Source organism: Pteronotus mesoamericanus, unplaced genomic scaffold, assembly GCF_021234165.1.
Source record: "Pteronotus mesoamericanus isolate MK-2021 breed Mesoamerican mustached bat unplaced genomic scaffold, CSHL_Meso_final scaffold_827, whole genome shotgun sequence".
NCBI classification, from domain to species: domain Eukaryota; kingdom Metazoa; phylum Chordata; class Mammalia; order Chiroptera; family Mormoopidae; genus Pteronotus; species Pteronotus mesoamericanus.
Genome location: NW_026555327.1, coordinates 146,335 through 163,006, shown reverse-complemented (window position 1 = coordinate 163,006; position 16,672 = coordinate 146,335). Strand labels below are relative to the sequence as shown.

Sequence of the window (16,672 nt, the reverse complement as noted above, 5' to 3'; positions counted from 1 at the left end):
GAATAACTGAAGCCTTTCCCACATCCTACACTGTTATATGGTTTTTCTCCAGTGTGCCTTGTTATATGTCTTCTAAAAGCTGTGATAAATGAAGGCTTTTCTCTATTATATTCATGGGATTTTTCTGATTGAGTTCTTTCGAATGATCTCTATAGCCTTCACCACTTTTTTTTACATTCTAAGGGTTTCTCTCCAGTGAGATTTCTTTCATGTTTTCAAAGAAAACTAAGACAACTGAATGCTTTACTACATTTTTAAAAAAGATTTTATTTATATTTAGAGAGAGGGGAAGGAAAGGAGAGGGAGAGAAACATCAATGTGTGGTTGCTGCTCACACGCCCCCTACCAGGGACCTGGCCCGCAACCCAGGCCTGTGCCCTGACTGGGAGTCAAACTGGCAACCCTTTGGTTCGCAGGCTGGCACTCAACCCACTGAGCCACCAGCCAGGGCACTACATTTTTTTTCTGCATATGATTCCTCTCCAGGTTGATTTCTTTCATGGGTATGCAAATTTGTTAGTATCTGAAGGCTCTTCCAAATCACTTATAGTCACAGGGTTTTTCTCTAGCCTGAGTCCTCTCTGAAAGGTAGTTATAACCGCAGGCTTTTCCAGGCTCCTTACATTTCTAGGGTTTTTCTCCACATGAATTCCTCTACGCTTTTAAGGAACGGTGACCTCCATAGACTTTACCTTCATGGCTAAATCATGGGGATTCTCTGCAGTGTGAGTTCTTCATGTATTTCGAAGTCACTGGGATATGTGAACACTCTACCATGTGTTCAACATTCATAGTGTATCTGCAGCGTGAGTTCATTTATGTATTTGGAAATCCTTATGAAAACTGAAAGCTTCACCATGTTCCTTACAGTCATAGGGTTTCTCTCTAGTATGTGTTCTTCCATGTTTTTGAAGAGAACTGTGATCTCTGAAGGCTTTCCCGCACTGTTTACACCCATAGGGTTTCTCTCCAGTGTGAGTTCTTTCATGTTTTTGAAGATAACTGTGATCTCTGAAGGCTTTCCCGCATTGCTGACATTCACAGGGTTTCTCTCCTGTGTGAGTTTTTTTGTGTATGTGTAAGGAACTGTAAAATTTGAAAAATTTATTACATTGTTTACATTCATAGGGTTTCTCTCCAGTATGTGTTCTTTTATGTTTTTGAAGAGAAGTGGGGTAAGTGAATGCTTTGCTACATATTTTACATTCATAGGGTTTTTCTCCAGTGTGAGTTCTTTCGTGTATTTGAACATAACTGGAATAACTGAAGGCTTTACCACATTGTTTACATTCATAGGGTTTCTCTCCAGTGTGAGTTCTTCCATGTACTTGAACTTGACTGGAAGAACTGAAGGCTTTACCACAAATTTTACATGTGTATGGTTTCTCCCCAGTATGTGTTCTTTTATGTTTTTGAAGAGAACTGGGATAAGTGAATGCTTTGCTACATATTTTACATTCATAGGGTTTCTCTCCAGTGTGAATTCTTTCATGGGTTTTTAAGGAGCTGGGATCTCTGTAGGCTTTACCGCATTGTTTACATTCATAGGGTTTCTCTCCAGTGTGAATTCTTTCATGTATTTTTAAGGAACTGGTGTCTCTGTGGGCTTTACCACATTGTTTACACTCATAGGGTTTCTCTGCAGTGTGAGTTCTTTCATGTGCTTGAACATGACTAAAACCATGGAAGGTTTTGGCACATATTTTACATGCATAGGGTTTCTCTCCTGTATGAATACTGTTGTGTCTCTGTAAGAAACTGTAAGGTGTGTAGGATTTACCACGTTGTTTACACTCATAGGGTTTCTCTCCAGTCAGAGTTATTTTATGTAACCGAAGTGAACATGAACAACTAAAGGCTTTCCCACATCTCTTATGTTTATATGTTTTCTCCCCATTCTGATTTCTTTCATGTTTTTCAAAATACTGGACATAACTGAAGGCATTACCACATTCTTTACACTTAAAAGTCTTCTCTCCATATTTCTGAAATTCATGTCCAGGATGACATCGGATATGCCTATTAAGGGATGAATGATGAATGAAGACTTTTCCACACACACGGCATTCACGTGGTTTCACTCCAGTGGTTTTCTTGTTCAGACTGAGATTTGAAATATGGCTGAAGTTTTCTCCACACTGACTGACCTCTTTACTTTCACAGACTTTTTCTACCACTTGACTTCTGTAAACAATGAAGAGCACAGTATTAGTGATTCTTTATTAATGGTTTTATATTTATTATATTTCTTATGATTTATAAGAAAATTGTAAGTATTCTGTCTTGTCTGAATTGTGTGAAATTAAATGTGTTGAATGTTTCTAAGAAGACTTCTCCCTTGTTATTATCAAACCGTGATAGTCAAATATAGTGTTTATTAATAGTTTCCAAGTGAACTATTTTGTGAACGTTGAACATGCACGGTACATTTCAGAAAGTACTTTTGGTAAAAATTTTCTAAGAAGATGTTCAAAGCAGGGTTTATTAATTTTGTTTGCTTCTTTTAAAAATTTCGTAGCATACTAGGATTGCCACATGAGACACTGCTTTCTATTGTGCAACTCACCTTAGTTTTCTCCCCTGGTTTTTGTAGCAATTTTCAATGTCATGTTCTTCCCATCTTATTCCTAAAATGCAGACCCAGAACAATGAGTCCAAAGAATTCATATTATAGAAAAATAATTAGTTTCTAGATCCATGAGAAGCTGTGACCATGCCAAGTTATTAACCAACGTCTTCCCTTTCCACATTACACATCATGGGTGTGTCAAAGGAACACTTGTTTCTTTAATTGACAAATGAAGGAATGTCATCATGCTCACCTAAGGAGGCCAGGTTCCTGAAGGTTTCCTGCATCACATCTCTGTAGAGCTGCTTCTGTGCAGGATGCAGTAAGGCCCACTCCTCCGGACTAAAGCTCACAGCCACATCTTCAAAGGCCACCGAGTCCTAAAAACAGTCCAAATATGTGCACAGTACAATATGTGGACGGACAGCACCAGACACCTAGACCCCATTTATAGGAAGGTGTCATGTAATTCTCTCGTCTCCAAACATTTACTCTCTGATCATCACAAACTTATTCTCTGTCCACACTTACTTTCTCATAAATTTAACAGCATTATGAACACATGGAAATAATACACATTGTTAATATGATCACATTACATCCACTCCCCTACCCCCATCCCGGGGTTCAGAGAATGTCTGGAAATGATAAATGCTATTCAAATGAAACAAATGGGATGATCTTCAGACCATCAAATCCTCATGAGAAAAATTTTCATCTTCTTCTTTATTACCCACCATTTTCAGCATTCCATGAGGTAGAAGCTTAAATCTGAATGAGGTTTCAATAAATAAAACAGTGAAAAATTGGAAGCCTTTCCTTCTATTCCTATCACCAAACATGCGAGTCCAGAGGGCCTGTGAAAATCACTTTCAACAAAGCTAGTTGACCATACTGTCCTCAAGTCCAGGCCTTTACCAGTAATCAGATGCAACTGGCTCAGCATCAATATGCTTGTGCAGAACACTGCTTGTATCTTGTGTACTATTTATCAGAGACTCAGCTCTTCCTTTCCCTCTCTGTCCAATTTAAGGGGGCTAGAAGGTTATTTGAAAATTAGGGCTCAGACACAAGGAAGGTGTAAAAAGTTAGACCACAAAATCCCTGTACTCATGTGTTGAGGGCTGCTTCCAGCCAAATTTTAGAACACACAGTGAGAGGGTAGGCCAGGAGAGCTCTATCTAATCAGACTCTAACAGGGTACCCTAGGACTGGCTGCCCTTGAGGAAGAGGTTAAGAGCTATAGATTGTATGGGAGTTCATTTAAGTCCACATAATTTGATGATGAATTTGCCTATGATTATACAACACATAAAGGAAGAGGGCTTTCCTCTAAAAAAAAAAAATCCCCACAAAATTTCCATCCTCCAATTTCAGGAGAAAAACATTTTTCAACAAGTCACTCTAGAGGCTGCTCTGCCACCTTCTGGTCTGACACTTAAGGAGCTTAGGAGTTATCATACTTGATCTCATTTAAAAAAAAAAAAAAAGAAAAGAAAAGAAAGAAAGCTCGAAATAGACTACTCTTCTTAGATCCACCAGAGCCTTTAGGTCATGCGGAAGTGGTATGTCCAAAATTAAAAGAGAGATTTTGAAATATGTCCCAAATATTCTGTTCTTTTTTTTTTTTTGAAAATTTGAAAAGAAATGCAAATGTATGGAATTTTTATTTTATAATTTGTAGTGATACACTGATAATTGGTAATAACAAAGCAACAATAATAATGTTAGTTACATGCCAGGACCCAGCCATGAGACAACTTCCCAAGGTAAGTATTATTAACAAATATTCTGTTCTTAATGAGGGCCGTACTCAAAAAATTCTAATTCGCCAGAGTTTACTGCAAAGACAATAAAGAACAAAAAAGACAGAACACAATATCCATGAAGCCTAAAGCAACCTTCCTTAACATGAGGATTGAAATACACACAATGAGAATACCTGAAACAAAGAAAGACAGAAAGAAACAAGAGGTAAGTGGAGTAATAATGACTGAAAATTCCTAAAATTAATGATAGGTGACACACTGTAGATCCAGAAGGCTCACGTACGAGTGTGTACGGTCCTGCTGAAAGTCTGCGCACTCCCCAGAGCTATGCGTTCAGTGAATCCCAAAGAACAGCCCAGGGAGCCAAGGAGTCAGGGAGAAGGGTGATCTCCTCCAGCACAGTGGCTTCTTTCAACTAAAACACTAAAAATGTACGCCCAAGCATATCCTATTCAAGTTAGACAAACATCAAAGGCAAAGGAAATATACTGAAAGAAGCCAGAGGAGAAAACAGATCTTAGGTATAAAGAAACAAGATTTGAACGAAAGTCAACTGCTTTTCAGAAACCATGCAAGCAAGAACAGAGTGGAGTAAAAGACTGAATGTTTTGAAATTTAAAAAACACTGCAGAATTTTGTATCGAGGACAATAATCTTTCAAAAATAGAGAAGAAATAAGGACTTCTGAGGCAAAAATTGAAGGAATCAGTCACTAGTATACCTACTTCAAAAGAAACATTCAAAAATTCATCACAAAGAATATAAATGATAAAAGAGGATTAGAAAAGACATAAATTTGTCTTTTTGTATTTCTATTTGTTGCTCTTGTTCTTTTGTATTTCTTAAAATATTAGCAATACTGTATTTGGTATTATAAACTTATGAGTAATGGAAATAAATGATAATAATGTGACAAGGGACCGTGATGGGGGAACTGGGAATTGTGAGGTATGAGGTGCTTGCAGCAACAGCAAAATGGTACAGAGGATGTGGGTTAGTCGTAAATGTATACTCAAAACTCAAGGAGAAAAGCGACCAGAGGTGACCTCTGAAGATGGTTCGCTAATCACTTGTCCCGGAAAACCCCACAAAATCATGCAAATCAAGAGGTTCAAATCTTCGTGTTCACTTCAAGAACACCCGTGAAACGGCCCAGGACATCAAGGGTATGCATATTCGAAAAGCCACCAAGTATCTGAAAGATGTCACTTTAAAGAAGCAATGTGTCCCCTTATGTTGATATAATGGTGGAGTTGGTAGGTGTGCCCAGGCCAAACAGTGGGGCTGGACCCAGGGTTGGTGGCCCAAAAAGAGTGCTGAATTTTTGTGGCACATGCTTAAAAATGCAGAGAGTAATGCCGAACGTAAGGGTTTAGATGTAGATTCTCTGGTCATTGAGCACATCCAGGTGAACAAAGCTCCCAAGATGCAACGTAGAACTTACAGAGCTCATGGGCGGATCAACCCATACATGAGCTCTCCCTTCCACATTGAGAAGATCCTCACTGAAAAAGAATAGATTGTTCCTAAACTAGAATAGGAAGTTGCACAGAAGTAAAAGATATCCCGGAAGAAAGTGAAGAAACAAAGGGCCCGGGAGTAAACTCAGCATAAAATAAATACTAGCAAAAAAAAAACCCCCCAAAAAACCCCACAAAAAAAAAACAAACAAAAAACTCAAGGACAACCAATAAGAATGTTTTTTAAAAACATATGACTGATTTGCTGAGAGAGGAGAAAAAACGATTAGTAAAATCCTCAATTAAAGCCAAAAAAGGCAGAAAAAAAGGTTGAAGACAAAAAAACCCCAAGAACAAGGGCAACAAATAGAAAACGATTAAAGGTTTGGTAAATATTAATCCAGTTGCATCAATAACCATTTTAATCATCAGTGGTCTCAATACAATTGAACAATACAGTAATATCAAATTATTTTTTAAAAACCACGCTTACATGTTGCCTATAAAAAACACACTTTCAATGTGAGGACATGGCTAGATAAAAGGTAAAGGGATGAAGAAAAGTAGACCATACCAACAGAAATCAAAGGACAGATATATGAATTACAGACAATAAAGATTTCAAGCCAAGGAAACCAAGAAGGACATTACATGACGACAAAGGGGGCCACCTCTAAGAGGACCCAGCCGTCCTGTAGGTGCATGTGCATAACGACACGCATCAAACTACATAGGCAAGAGCTGACAGGATGCGGGAGAAGCAGATGAATCCACTGCTGCGACTAAACACCTCCACAACCCCTTGTCATGAATTAAAAAATTCCAGCAGCAGAAAATCAGGAAGGACAGAGCACTGGGCAGCACTATGAAACAACTGAGCTTAATTGTGATCTGAGGAATACTTCAGGCAACAACAGCAGAATACACACTCTCAAGTTCACATGGACCATTCACCAAGATGGAACAGACCTTGGGACATAAAACGCACCTTAACAAATCTGAAAGAATAGAAATCATACAAAATATGCTCTCACACTACACAGGAGTTAATCTAGAAATCTGTAACAAAGATAATTGGAAATGCCCCAAATATGTGGAGATTCAACAACACATTTCTAAATAACGTACAGGACGAAAGGAAAAAAAAAAAATCTCTGGAAAAACAAAATTTTTTGAACTCAAAAAATAAAAATATATCATAATCAAACTTTGTCAGAACCAGGAAAAATGGAGCCTACAGGGAAATTTAGGCCATTAAAGAAATATACTAGAAAAAAGAAAGATCTATAATCATTAATGTAAGCATCTACTTTAGGAAATAATAAAAAAAAGCAAATTAAACCCAAAGTAAGCAGAATAAAATAAGTAATAAAAATTAGAAAAATCAATATGATTGTGGAAAATCAATGGAAGAAAAAAATTTAAAAGCTGCTTCTTTGACAAGATGACTAACATTAATAAACATCTAGGCAAGATAACTAAGAAAACAGGGAAGACAGAAATTACCAATATTAGAGAGTAAAGGAGGAGGAAGTGAAAAATAAAAAAGTATTTCATAAAATCGAACATTTGCTTTTGATAACAAGCTAGCAATAGAGGGGAACTTCCACTTCTTGAGAAAGAATGTGCTCAAGACCTGTAGCTAAATTCATCACATTTGTCCCTTATAACATGACCGTCTATGTGAAACACCAGAGAGAACCCACAACAACAAAAATAACTCCTTGAGTTAATTAGAGTATAGTAAGGATACACAAGTCAACTGCTTTCCTATAGACCCACACAAATATACTCAACTGGTCTTTGACAAAGGAAGAAGGGCAATTCACAGAAAAATGAAGTATTTTAAACAAATTGTGCTGGAAATAATGAATATCCACATACAAACACACATACAATCACAGAAACAAATGGAGACACAGACTTTACACCTTTCACAAAAATTAACTGAAAACACACCATAGCCCTGACTGGTGTGGCTTGGTTGGGCATCATCCAGCAAAGTGAAAGGTTGCTGGTTCGATTTCCAATCAAGGCACATGACTGGGTTGCAGGCCATGTGCCCAGTCGGGGTGCTTGGGAGAGGCAATGGATAGATGTATCTCTCTCACACTGATGTTTCTGTCCCTCTCTCTCCCTTCCTCCCCCTCTCTAAAAATAAATAAATAAAATCTTAAAAGAACACACAGATATAAATGTAAAATGCAAAAGTAATAGACTCCTACAGCATAATATATGAGAAATTCTACATGCAAGTAGAAGAACAATGAGGTATCACTATACATCTATTATATGGCTGAGATTCAAAACACTCAGAACATTAAATATTGGTGGAAATATGAAGCGGCAGGTAATTCGAATCATTGCTGGTGGGAATGGAATTGGGCACGCCTAGACTGGGGACGGGAACTTTCAATACTAAATGTGTTCTTACTATGTAAAGATCCAGCAATCATATTTCTTGGTATAGAACTAAATGAATTGAAACCTAATATTCATACAAAAACCTGTACATGAATATTTATTTGCAGGCACTTAATTCATAATTGGCAGGAATTAGAGTTAAGCAAGATATCCTTCAAGAGGCAAACAAGTGATTAGAGGTAAATCCATGTGGTGATATATTTTTCAGTGATAAAAAAAAAAGAGGGTATTAAGCCATGAAAACATAGGAGGAAACTTAAAAGTACATAGCTAAGTAAAAGAAGCCAATCTGACAAGGCCACACATTGCATGATTTTGTATATGACAATCTCAAATAGACAAAACTGAGCCAATGGAAATCTTTGGCTTTGAAGAATTTAGGGGTTTGTGGGAGGAATGAATGAATAGGTGAAGCAAATGTCCACCGAGCCCCTTCATGTACGAGTGTGTACTGTCCTGAAAGTCTGCACACTCCCCAGAGCCATGCATTCAGGGAATCCCAAAGAACAGCCCAAGGAACCAAGGAGTCAGGGAGAGGGGTGATCTCCCCCAGCACAGTGGCTTCTTTCAAGGGGCTGCGGGTGAGGTGGAGGGAAGACTCTTCCATGACGTGACCGTTCCCTGAATGCCCAGCTAGAGCTGGGCCAGAACGGAGTTCCTTCTTGACTGTCCTTCAGAGACTGATCTCAGTCGATGTTTTCCTTCTGACATAAACCAGTACCTCTCCCATGTCCCACGGCATACTGGTTACTTGAAGAGGCCAGCATCCTAACCTGGTCAAACATGGAAGGCATTTTCCAGTACCAATAATCAATCAGGCATGAGAAAATCAGGCCGCTAACAGGGTTAGAGGCCTCTTCTGTGACGATTGGTGGCTGTACAGTTTAAGTACCCTGGGCTCAAGCAGGGTTTGAACTAATCTCTTTGCTGTGCCAAACTGAGATGATGGTGTCATCCACTGTAACTCAGAGGGACAGCATCTTATTTTTAATTAAAAAAAAATCCTTACCTGAGGATATATTTATTGATTTTAAAGAGAGAGGAGGGGTTGGTGGCAGGAAGAGTATGAGAGAGAGAGTGAGAGAAACACTGATGGGAGAAAGAAACATCAATCGGGTTGCCTCCCACATGTGCCCCAATTAGGGATCAAACCCACAACCTTTTTTTGGAGTATGGGACAACGCTCCAACCAACTGAGCCATTCAGCCAGGGCAGGGTCAGGATCTTTGCTGCAACAGGTGCAAGTGCAGCAGAGTTACTTAGGCATCCTAGTGTGCCCTCTGGAATCTGCCACCTACTGGCTGCTGTCCCTGTCTTTTCTCTTTAAGGAGTGACAATTTTTGATGGGCTGGCCTCATTCACAAGGTATAAACATCTTCATAAACCCCCTCTCCCGGTCACCCCCTAATGTGCGGAAAAATCCAGCCTCAGTCACACCGTCACTCTAAATACACAGTAGGGATATCGACCCAGGACCACTGTAAGGAGGACTCCATTCCCATACACCGCTCACAACTCAGAGTCCTCTAAATATAAAACCCAGGTCCCGTGGAGTCAACAACACAATGCAGGGCCCACAGGAGGGGCTCCCAGCAAGGAGCAGCTCACAGAGCAGGAGCCTCCAAGTTCTCATCAGCCTGACAGATAAGAAGGACCAGGGGGAAAGAGGCTGAGGCAGGAGTTGTCGAGAGTCAAACAGCAAAAATGTGGAACCTGATCACTTATAACAAGAACAAACACAAGTATGGAAAATGTGCATTCGTACTGGATTGCGTTTATATAAAGACAAACAGGTGAGCAAGAATGATCAAAACCAGTTATCGGAGGGTGGCTGGAGGGTCACAGCACAGGAATGGGGTTGGATATGTGGTCAGTGACCTTTTCCAGTTGGTTTGCTATCCAGGAACTTTTTAAACATTCCCATGCATTATTTATTTAAAATAAGGAGACAAATTTATATATACTACATTTTTCTATGATTACTAATTACTTTAATTGTTGCTTTTAAATTAAATTAAATTTTGGACTTCTGGTCAAGATAGCAGCATAGGTAAACACGGCTCACCTCCTCACACAATCACATCAAAATTACGACCAAAATTATAGAAATTACGATTCTATAATATAGAACCACCATCACTCAGAACTGTCAGAAATCCAGTGGAATGGAAGTCTGACAACTATGGGATTAAAGAAACCATGCCCATCTAGACAGGTAGGAGGGGCGGAGATGCGGAAAAGGCTGGTGCCATATCCACGTGTGGCAAATAAAAATTCAGAAGGGAGATCTCAGGAGTGGGGAGTCCCTGCCTCACAAAAGGCCTCCCAGCCCAGGGTTCCCCAGTGCCAGGAAGATAAGTCCCCACAACTTCTGGCTGCAAAAACCACTGGGGATTGAATCGGTGAAAGAAACAGCTGGAGTCCCAAGCAGTTCACCTTAAAGAACCCACACACAGACTTACTCAGCCTCACTCCGTCTGAGCTCCATCACCGGGGTAGGAGCTGAAAGGCACCAACGGCATACGGGGAGGAACTGAAGTGTCCAGCATCAAGGCAGGAGCTCCCAGACAGAAAGGCAGGCAGAGGCCATTGTCCTTTTTCTGAGCCCTCCCCCAACAGAGCCAGAAAGCTAGCAGGCAGATGCCGTACCTGAGACTCCATCAACCTGACTAGTACTGTTTGCCATACCCTGGAGATCCCCTGAGGCTATGTCCCACCCAATTTATGGCCCTACCCAAACTGTTAACCTTGACTTTTCCATTTGAATAGCTGGTCTTGGCTCATGATTCACAACTTCCTAAATCCTCTCAAATAAGCAACAGCGGGCCCCAGTAAACCCTCAGCCCCTGTACTTCTTGCTAAGTGGCCCTAGGCCCGGGGTTACCAGCAGCCAGTTTAGATTCACAGCTTGCCTTTGCCTGGGAATCTCTAAGCCTAGCACAAGTAGCAGCCATCTCAGATTGCTTTATTACTCAGGGAGGATGGCCCAGGCAAAACAAAGATGGGGGCTGACCTTGGCCTGCACCACCCTGGAAAACCAAGAGTCTGCGTACCCAGTGGGCAGCTACAGACCATGCTGGAGCATCACCACCCTGCCCCTGCACAGCTGATCCTCCATGGAGGGTGGAGGTTGGTGCTCAGTGATCACAAGCAGCCCCTGCAGCTGACTGACCTTGGTAAATCCCTCCCATTGACCTGCTAACAGCAGCCAAGGCTCAACTACAAGAGGAGGGTGTATTTAGCCCACACATAGGGCACACCTTGACTACTCAGCTTGGGTGATAGGGAAGGCTATGCCATTGGACCCTACAGGACGGCTACTACAATAGGCCATGCTACCAAGACACGGAGTCAAAGCAGCTCTACCTAATACACAGAAACAAACACAGAGAGGCTGTCAAAATGAGGAGACAAACAAGGCCCAAATGAAAGAATAGATCAAAACTCCAGAAAAAGAACTAAACAAAATGGTGATAAACAATATATCATATGCAGAGTTCAAAGCACTGGTTATAAGGATGCTCAAGCAACTTAGTGAGGACCTTAACAGCATAAAAAGGATCCAGTCAGAAATGAAAGGCATGCTAATAGAAATGAAGAACAATTTACAGGGAAACAATAGTAGAATGGATGAAGCAGAGAATCAAGTCAATGACCTGAAACATAAGGAAGCAAAAAATAAATCAATCAGAACAAGAAGAAGAAAATAGAACTCCTCCAAACGACGACAGTGTAGCAGCCTCTGGGACAGCTTCCAGTGTTCCAACATTCACATCATAGGGGTTCCAGAAGAAGAGGATAAAGAGCAAGAAATTAGAAATTTATTTGAAAAAACAATGAAAGAAAACTTCCCTAATTTGGTGAAGGAAATAGACATAGAAGTCCAGAAAGCACAGAGAGTCCCAAACAAGATGGATGCAAAGCAGCCCACACCAAGTGGTCCACATCATAATTAAGATGCCAAAGGTTAAAGATAAAGAGAGAATATTAAAAGCAGTAGAGAAAAACAGTTAGTTAGCTACAAGGGAGTTCCCGTAAGACTGTCAGCTGATTTCTCAAAAGAAATTTAGCAGGCTAGAAGGGGACTGGCAAGACATATTCAAAGTCATGGAAAGCAGGGAACTACAGCCAAGATTGCTCTACCCAGCAAAGCTGTCATTTAGAATCAAAGGGCAGATAAAGAGCTTCTCAGACATGAAGAAACTAAAGGAGTTCATCATCACCAAACCATTATTATATGAAAGGTTAAAGGGACTTATTTAAGAAAAAGAAGATAAAAAATATGAACAATAAAATGGCAATAAACATCTAGCAACAATTGAATCTAAAAAACAAACTAAGCAAACAAGAACAGAGAAAGAATCATGGATATGGAGAGTTTTTGGTGGTTGCCAGATGGGAGGGGATTAAGAAGTAGAAATAGGTAGTTATAGAACAGTCAAGTGGATGTAGGCAGAGTATAGGAAATGGAGTAGCCAAATAATTTATGGGCATGATTCATGGGCATGAACAATGGTGTGGGATTGCCTGAGGGAGTGGGGGGGGGTGCTGGGCGGAAGGGAGCAAAAGGGGAAAAACTGGGACAACTCTAATAGCATAACCAATAAGCTGTTTGCCATATCCTGGAGATCCCCTGAGGTTATGGCCCACCTAATTTACGTCCCTAAACCTAAAAAAAAAAAAAAAAAAAAAGCAAAGACATTAAAAAAATAAAATTAACTAAATTTTACCTTTTCTACATAGGAAACCACTCCAAGACTTAATCCTTTAAACATTGAATGACATAAATGTGCAGACCATAAAAAAATTTACAAATCCCATTCTAACTAAAAGGACAAAAAAGCATTATGATAGTTTTCTCTCTATTATATTTCACATTGGGGATAATTTCAGGCATGAGTAACATATTATAATGCATTAGGGGTCTGCAGGTAAGCCCTGAAATATACTAGAAATTTCAAATATAATATACATAAGTTTTGAGGTGGTTTTCCCTTATCAATAAAAATAAAACTTCAAAAATTTTCCCTCACATCCATTAAAATAGGAGTTCATTTTCCGTAGGAATAGTTAGTCCTTTTGTTTTTCTTTCTTTTTAAAAGATTTTATTTATTTATTTTAGAGAGGGGAAAGAGAGGGAGAAAAACATTGATTAGTATCAGAACTGCAACCCAAGCACCTGCCCTGCCGGGCATTTGAGCTGGAAACCCTTCGCTTTGCAGTAGGGTGCCCATGAGCCACACTGGTCAGGGAAGGAACAGTTTGTCCTTTTCAATGTCAAAGTGCCCTAGGGACCTAAGGACACACACACACACACACACACACACACACACACACACATACACACACACCCCCCGTAAAAAAATGGAAAAAGCGCCTGAGAACTTAAACACACCCGTCTGATATTTGCAGCTTCTCTTGCCTAAATGAAACCAAAATTGTTTATTTCCACAGTTATCTTACCTTATTCACATACTATCTCTCAACCAAGTTATATTTTAAAAGCCCAGGTGCTAATGGAAACTAGAATCAAAGGGCCACATACTCCATGGATAATAGAATCCAAAAGAATGAAACACAAATATTGGAATCAAAACTGATAAGCAGTCTGTTTCCCTACAGTTGAGGTGGGGGAGGAACCCAACATATTCATAAAGTTGAACATAATCGCAAACTTAAGGTGTAGGTACTCCTGCTTCAGACCTCTGTTTCTTGCCTGTTTGGAACTATTTTTTTTTTTAGTATTTCCAGCTTTATTGATTAAATATATTTTATTCCTAATGATAAACAGACACATATAAGGCAATAAATCTTTTCAAGGTGACAAACCCAGGGAGGAGAAATGCTCAGGGAAACACTCAGAAATTTTCCAAACAGGAACTTCACCTAAAGTACTTCCCCTAGGATTCTGTGCCCAGGAAAGATCCTGGGGGAGAGGTGCAAAGATTGCAAGCAACAGGGGTCCAGGTGGTTATTCCTGTCTTTTCCCTCATATAAACTATCCATACCAAATATAAATCTCTAAGGAGCCATCTATAACTCTGCGGAAAAAAAAAAATAAACAATTAAAATACTGGGTCTGTTTGAAATGCATCACGGAGGACAAATAGTTCATATTGGTATTGTGAATCGCAGAGAGGAAGTTGGCTTGGGAATTCGAGGAGCGATCTGGAAATTCAGGGACTAGCTGCTGCCAGTCCCAGGAAGAGATGGGCTGGGCACAGAAAGAGTTGGAAAACTCAGAAAAAAAATGGGACCCCTGAGGAGAACGGAGGGACTGGGACCACACAGACCAGAGGACTACCGCGCAAGAACTCGGGAGACGGAGTCACGATTGTCCCCTGATGACACTCCCCGAGGTCGCCGCACATTCTGGGGAGACGCGCGGCTGCCGGCGCGGAGCTGCCCAGAGGGACTCCGGGGCGGGGCCGAAGTCGCCAAGCGCAGTGACAGGACAGGACGTCTGGGTCCGGCTATCCGATCAGCTCCTACACTGCAAGCTGGAGGGGACCAACGTGAACTCTGGTCCACAGACTTCAGAGGGGACCGCGGAGAGCCCGCCACAGCCGATTCCAACCGGTTCTAACCAGCTTCTCGTCCCCATTTCTGTACCCCAGCAGCACTCACCATGTCTAGGTGTCCTGGGTCCCTCTGAGTCCTGCCTACGACTCCCACAAGCAGTGCCTATTACAGACCGACTACAGTGCGACAGACCTTGCAGCAGAGGTACCAGGGACCCTGAAGGACAGGCGACACCCAATCCCCAGCGCCGCTGGAAAAACTTGGGACGTCCACGACTTCTCGTTGCGTTGCCCACCCACCTGCCCCAGCGGCACTTCTGACTGGACAGTTCACAAGGCCGCGCCCCCTTGTGCCTGAGTGACAGCCGACGGGAGGACGCGTGGCTCAGCGAAACAAGCCTCCGCTGGACAGAGTGGACCTAACCTCGCCTGTTTCATTGCATTTAAATAGAAGGTTTTGGGGTTTCTTTGGGCCTGGGGGATCCTCTATTGTTTCCCCCGAGCTGTTTGTGATGAATGCGAGGGCATAGGCTTGCACAGAGAATTCCTCATTGAATTTCCAAGTGGCGCAAGCAAGTACAGAGCCTGAAGACAGTCCCAGCCAGGCCACAACGGAACTAGACTGTCTTGTGTCCATTAGGGTCAAGAGTCTGGCTTAGGTTGTGAGGCCACTCGTGGAACTCTGAGCTTTACTTAGAAACTCATTTAAATGCAGCCTTATCGGCTGTAACAGGAGTCTGGTCTTATTTCAGTCTTTGATCCTTGAAACTCTTGAGCCTCGCCCTCTTCCCTTTCCCACCCTCTCTCATTTGGTCCTAAAGAAAAAGAATCCCAGGGCACTTGGCTCTGGTGGGAAGTTGTAAGTGGCATCCCTAGTCTGAGCACTAGACTCTTCTCAGTCTAAAGACAGGGTATGAGATGTGCTTATTACATTCTCAGGTGTATATTTTACACTGAAAGGGAATTTAATTTAGGTCAGTTTTTGCGTTAGTCCCCAGATAATTTTGAAATGTCAATGGCTATAATAGCTGTAAGACAATTGATTTCTATTTTTAATAATATAAGAAAAAAATTAAAGCACTATCTAAATGTAGGATGTACCTGGAAACTTCTCTCCCTAGCTCTATAGAGGAATAACTGACTAATACAGTTGTCTGAATTTAAAGACTACAGCCTAGCTCAATAGCTCAGTTGGTTAAAGCATCCTTCCGATTTACCAAGGTTGCTGGTTGGATCTCTGGTTAACCAATGAATGCATAAGTAAGTGGAACAACAAAAATTGATCTCTCTCTCGCTGCCCCCTCCCTCTTTCTCTAAAATCAATAGACAAATATTAAAAAAAAAATTGCCCTGATCACGGTGGCTCAGTTGGTTGTGCATCATCCTGCAAAGTGAAAGGTCACCAGTTGGATTCCCAATCAGGGCATCTGTCTGGGCTGAGATTCAGCTTCTGGTAGGGGTGTGTATGAAAGGCAACCAATCGATGTTTCTCACAGCAATGTTTCTCTCCCTCTATTCCCTGCTCCCCGTCTGTGGTCATTCTGCCTGGAGTTGCTCACATCAGTAGGAGGAGACAGTATTTGGTAAAGCAAGTAAGAAACTTTATTCTTTGGCCAAGGAATGAAGAAGGATAATCACATGCTCTAATGATTCCTTTTCCCTCATCCTGGGGAATTAGGAAAATATTAAACAGAGGGGTGGGGGAAGGTCGGCAGACTCAGGGATAGGAATTCCCTAGGAAGGGTGGAGGGTTCTTGGATTTCCAAGGGAACACACACAGAGCTGAAGCTTGGAACATGGCTAGTCATACATTGCGTGTCTCATTTTAATGTTAAGTTGCTATCCCTGAGCATGACTTTTAGCATGCTAATGAGGACAAATTCATCACAAGATCTCTTGGGAAGAGGGTGCCATCTTTGATTTATCAGC

General features: G+C 41.1%; 1 protein-coding gene, 1 long non-coding RNA gene and 1 pseudogene across 2 annotated transcripts; 1 reads left to right on the top strand and 2 right to left on the bottom strand.

Annotated features, from left to right (window-relative positions):
* Positions 1-491: 491 nt before the first annotated feature.
* On the bottom strand, positions 492-2,429 carry LOC129062549 (zinc finger protein 709-like). Its single transcript, XM_054563543.1, has 2 exons — positions 2,410-2,429; positions 492-2,184 (listed from the first exon to the last, which is right to left on the bottom strand). Exons 1-2 carry the CDS (start codon positions 2,427-2,429, stop codon positions 813-815), a joined length of 1,392 nt encoding a protein of 463 aa, XP_054419518.1. The 3' UTR covers positions 492-812.
* Positions 2,430-2,575: 146 nt separating this feature from the next.
* On the bottom strand, positions 2,576-14,956 carry LOC129062580 (uncharacterized). Its single transcript, XR_008528298.1, has 3 exons — positions 14,850-14,956; positions 2,823-2,949; positions 2,576-2,627 (listed from the first exon to the last, which is right to left on the bottom strand). It is a non-coding gene; the product is annotated as an uncharacterized LOC129062580 (long non-coding RNA).
* LOC129062579 (60S ribosomal protein L17-like) lies at positions 5,393-5,941 on the top strand (annotated as a pseudogene).
* Positions 14,957-16,672: the final 1,716 nt, after the last annotated feature.

Coding starts and splice junctions, on each gene's coding strand:
- LOC129062549 (XM_054563543.1), bottom strand. CDS start 2,429: ATGTACCGTGCATGTTCAAC. Junction 2,185..2,409: donor ATGTACCGTGCATGTTCAAC/GTTCACAAAATA, acceptor CATTGTTTACAG/AAGTCAAGTGGTAGAAAAAG.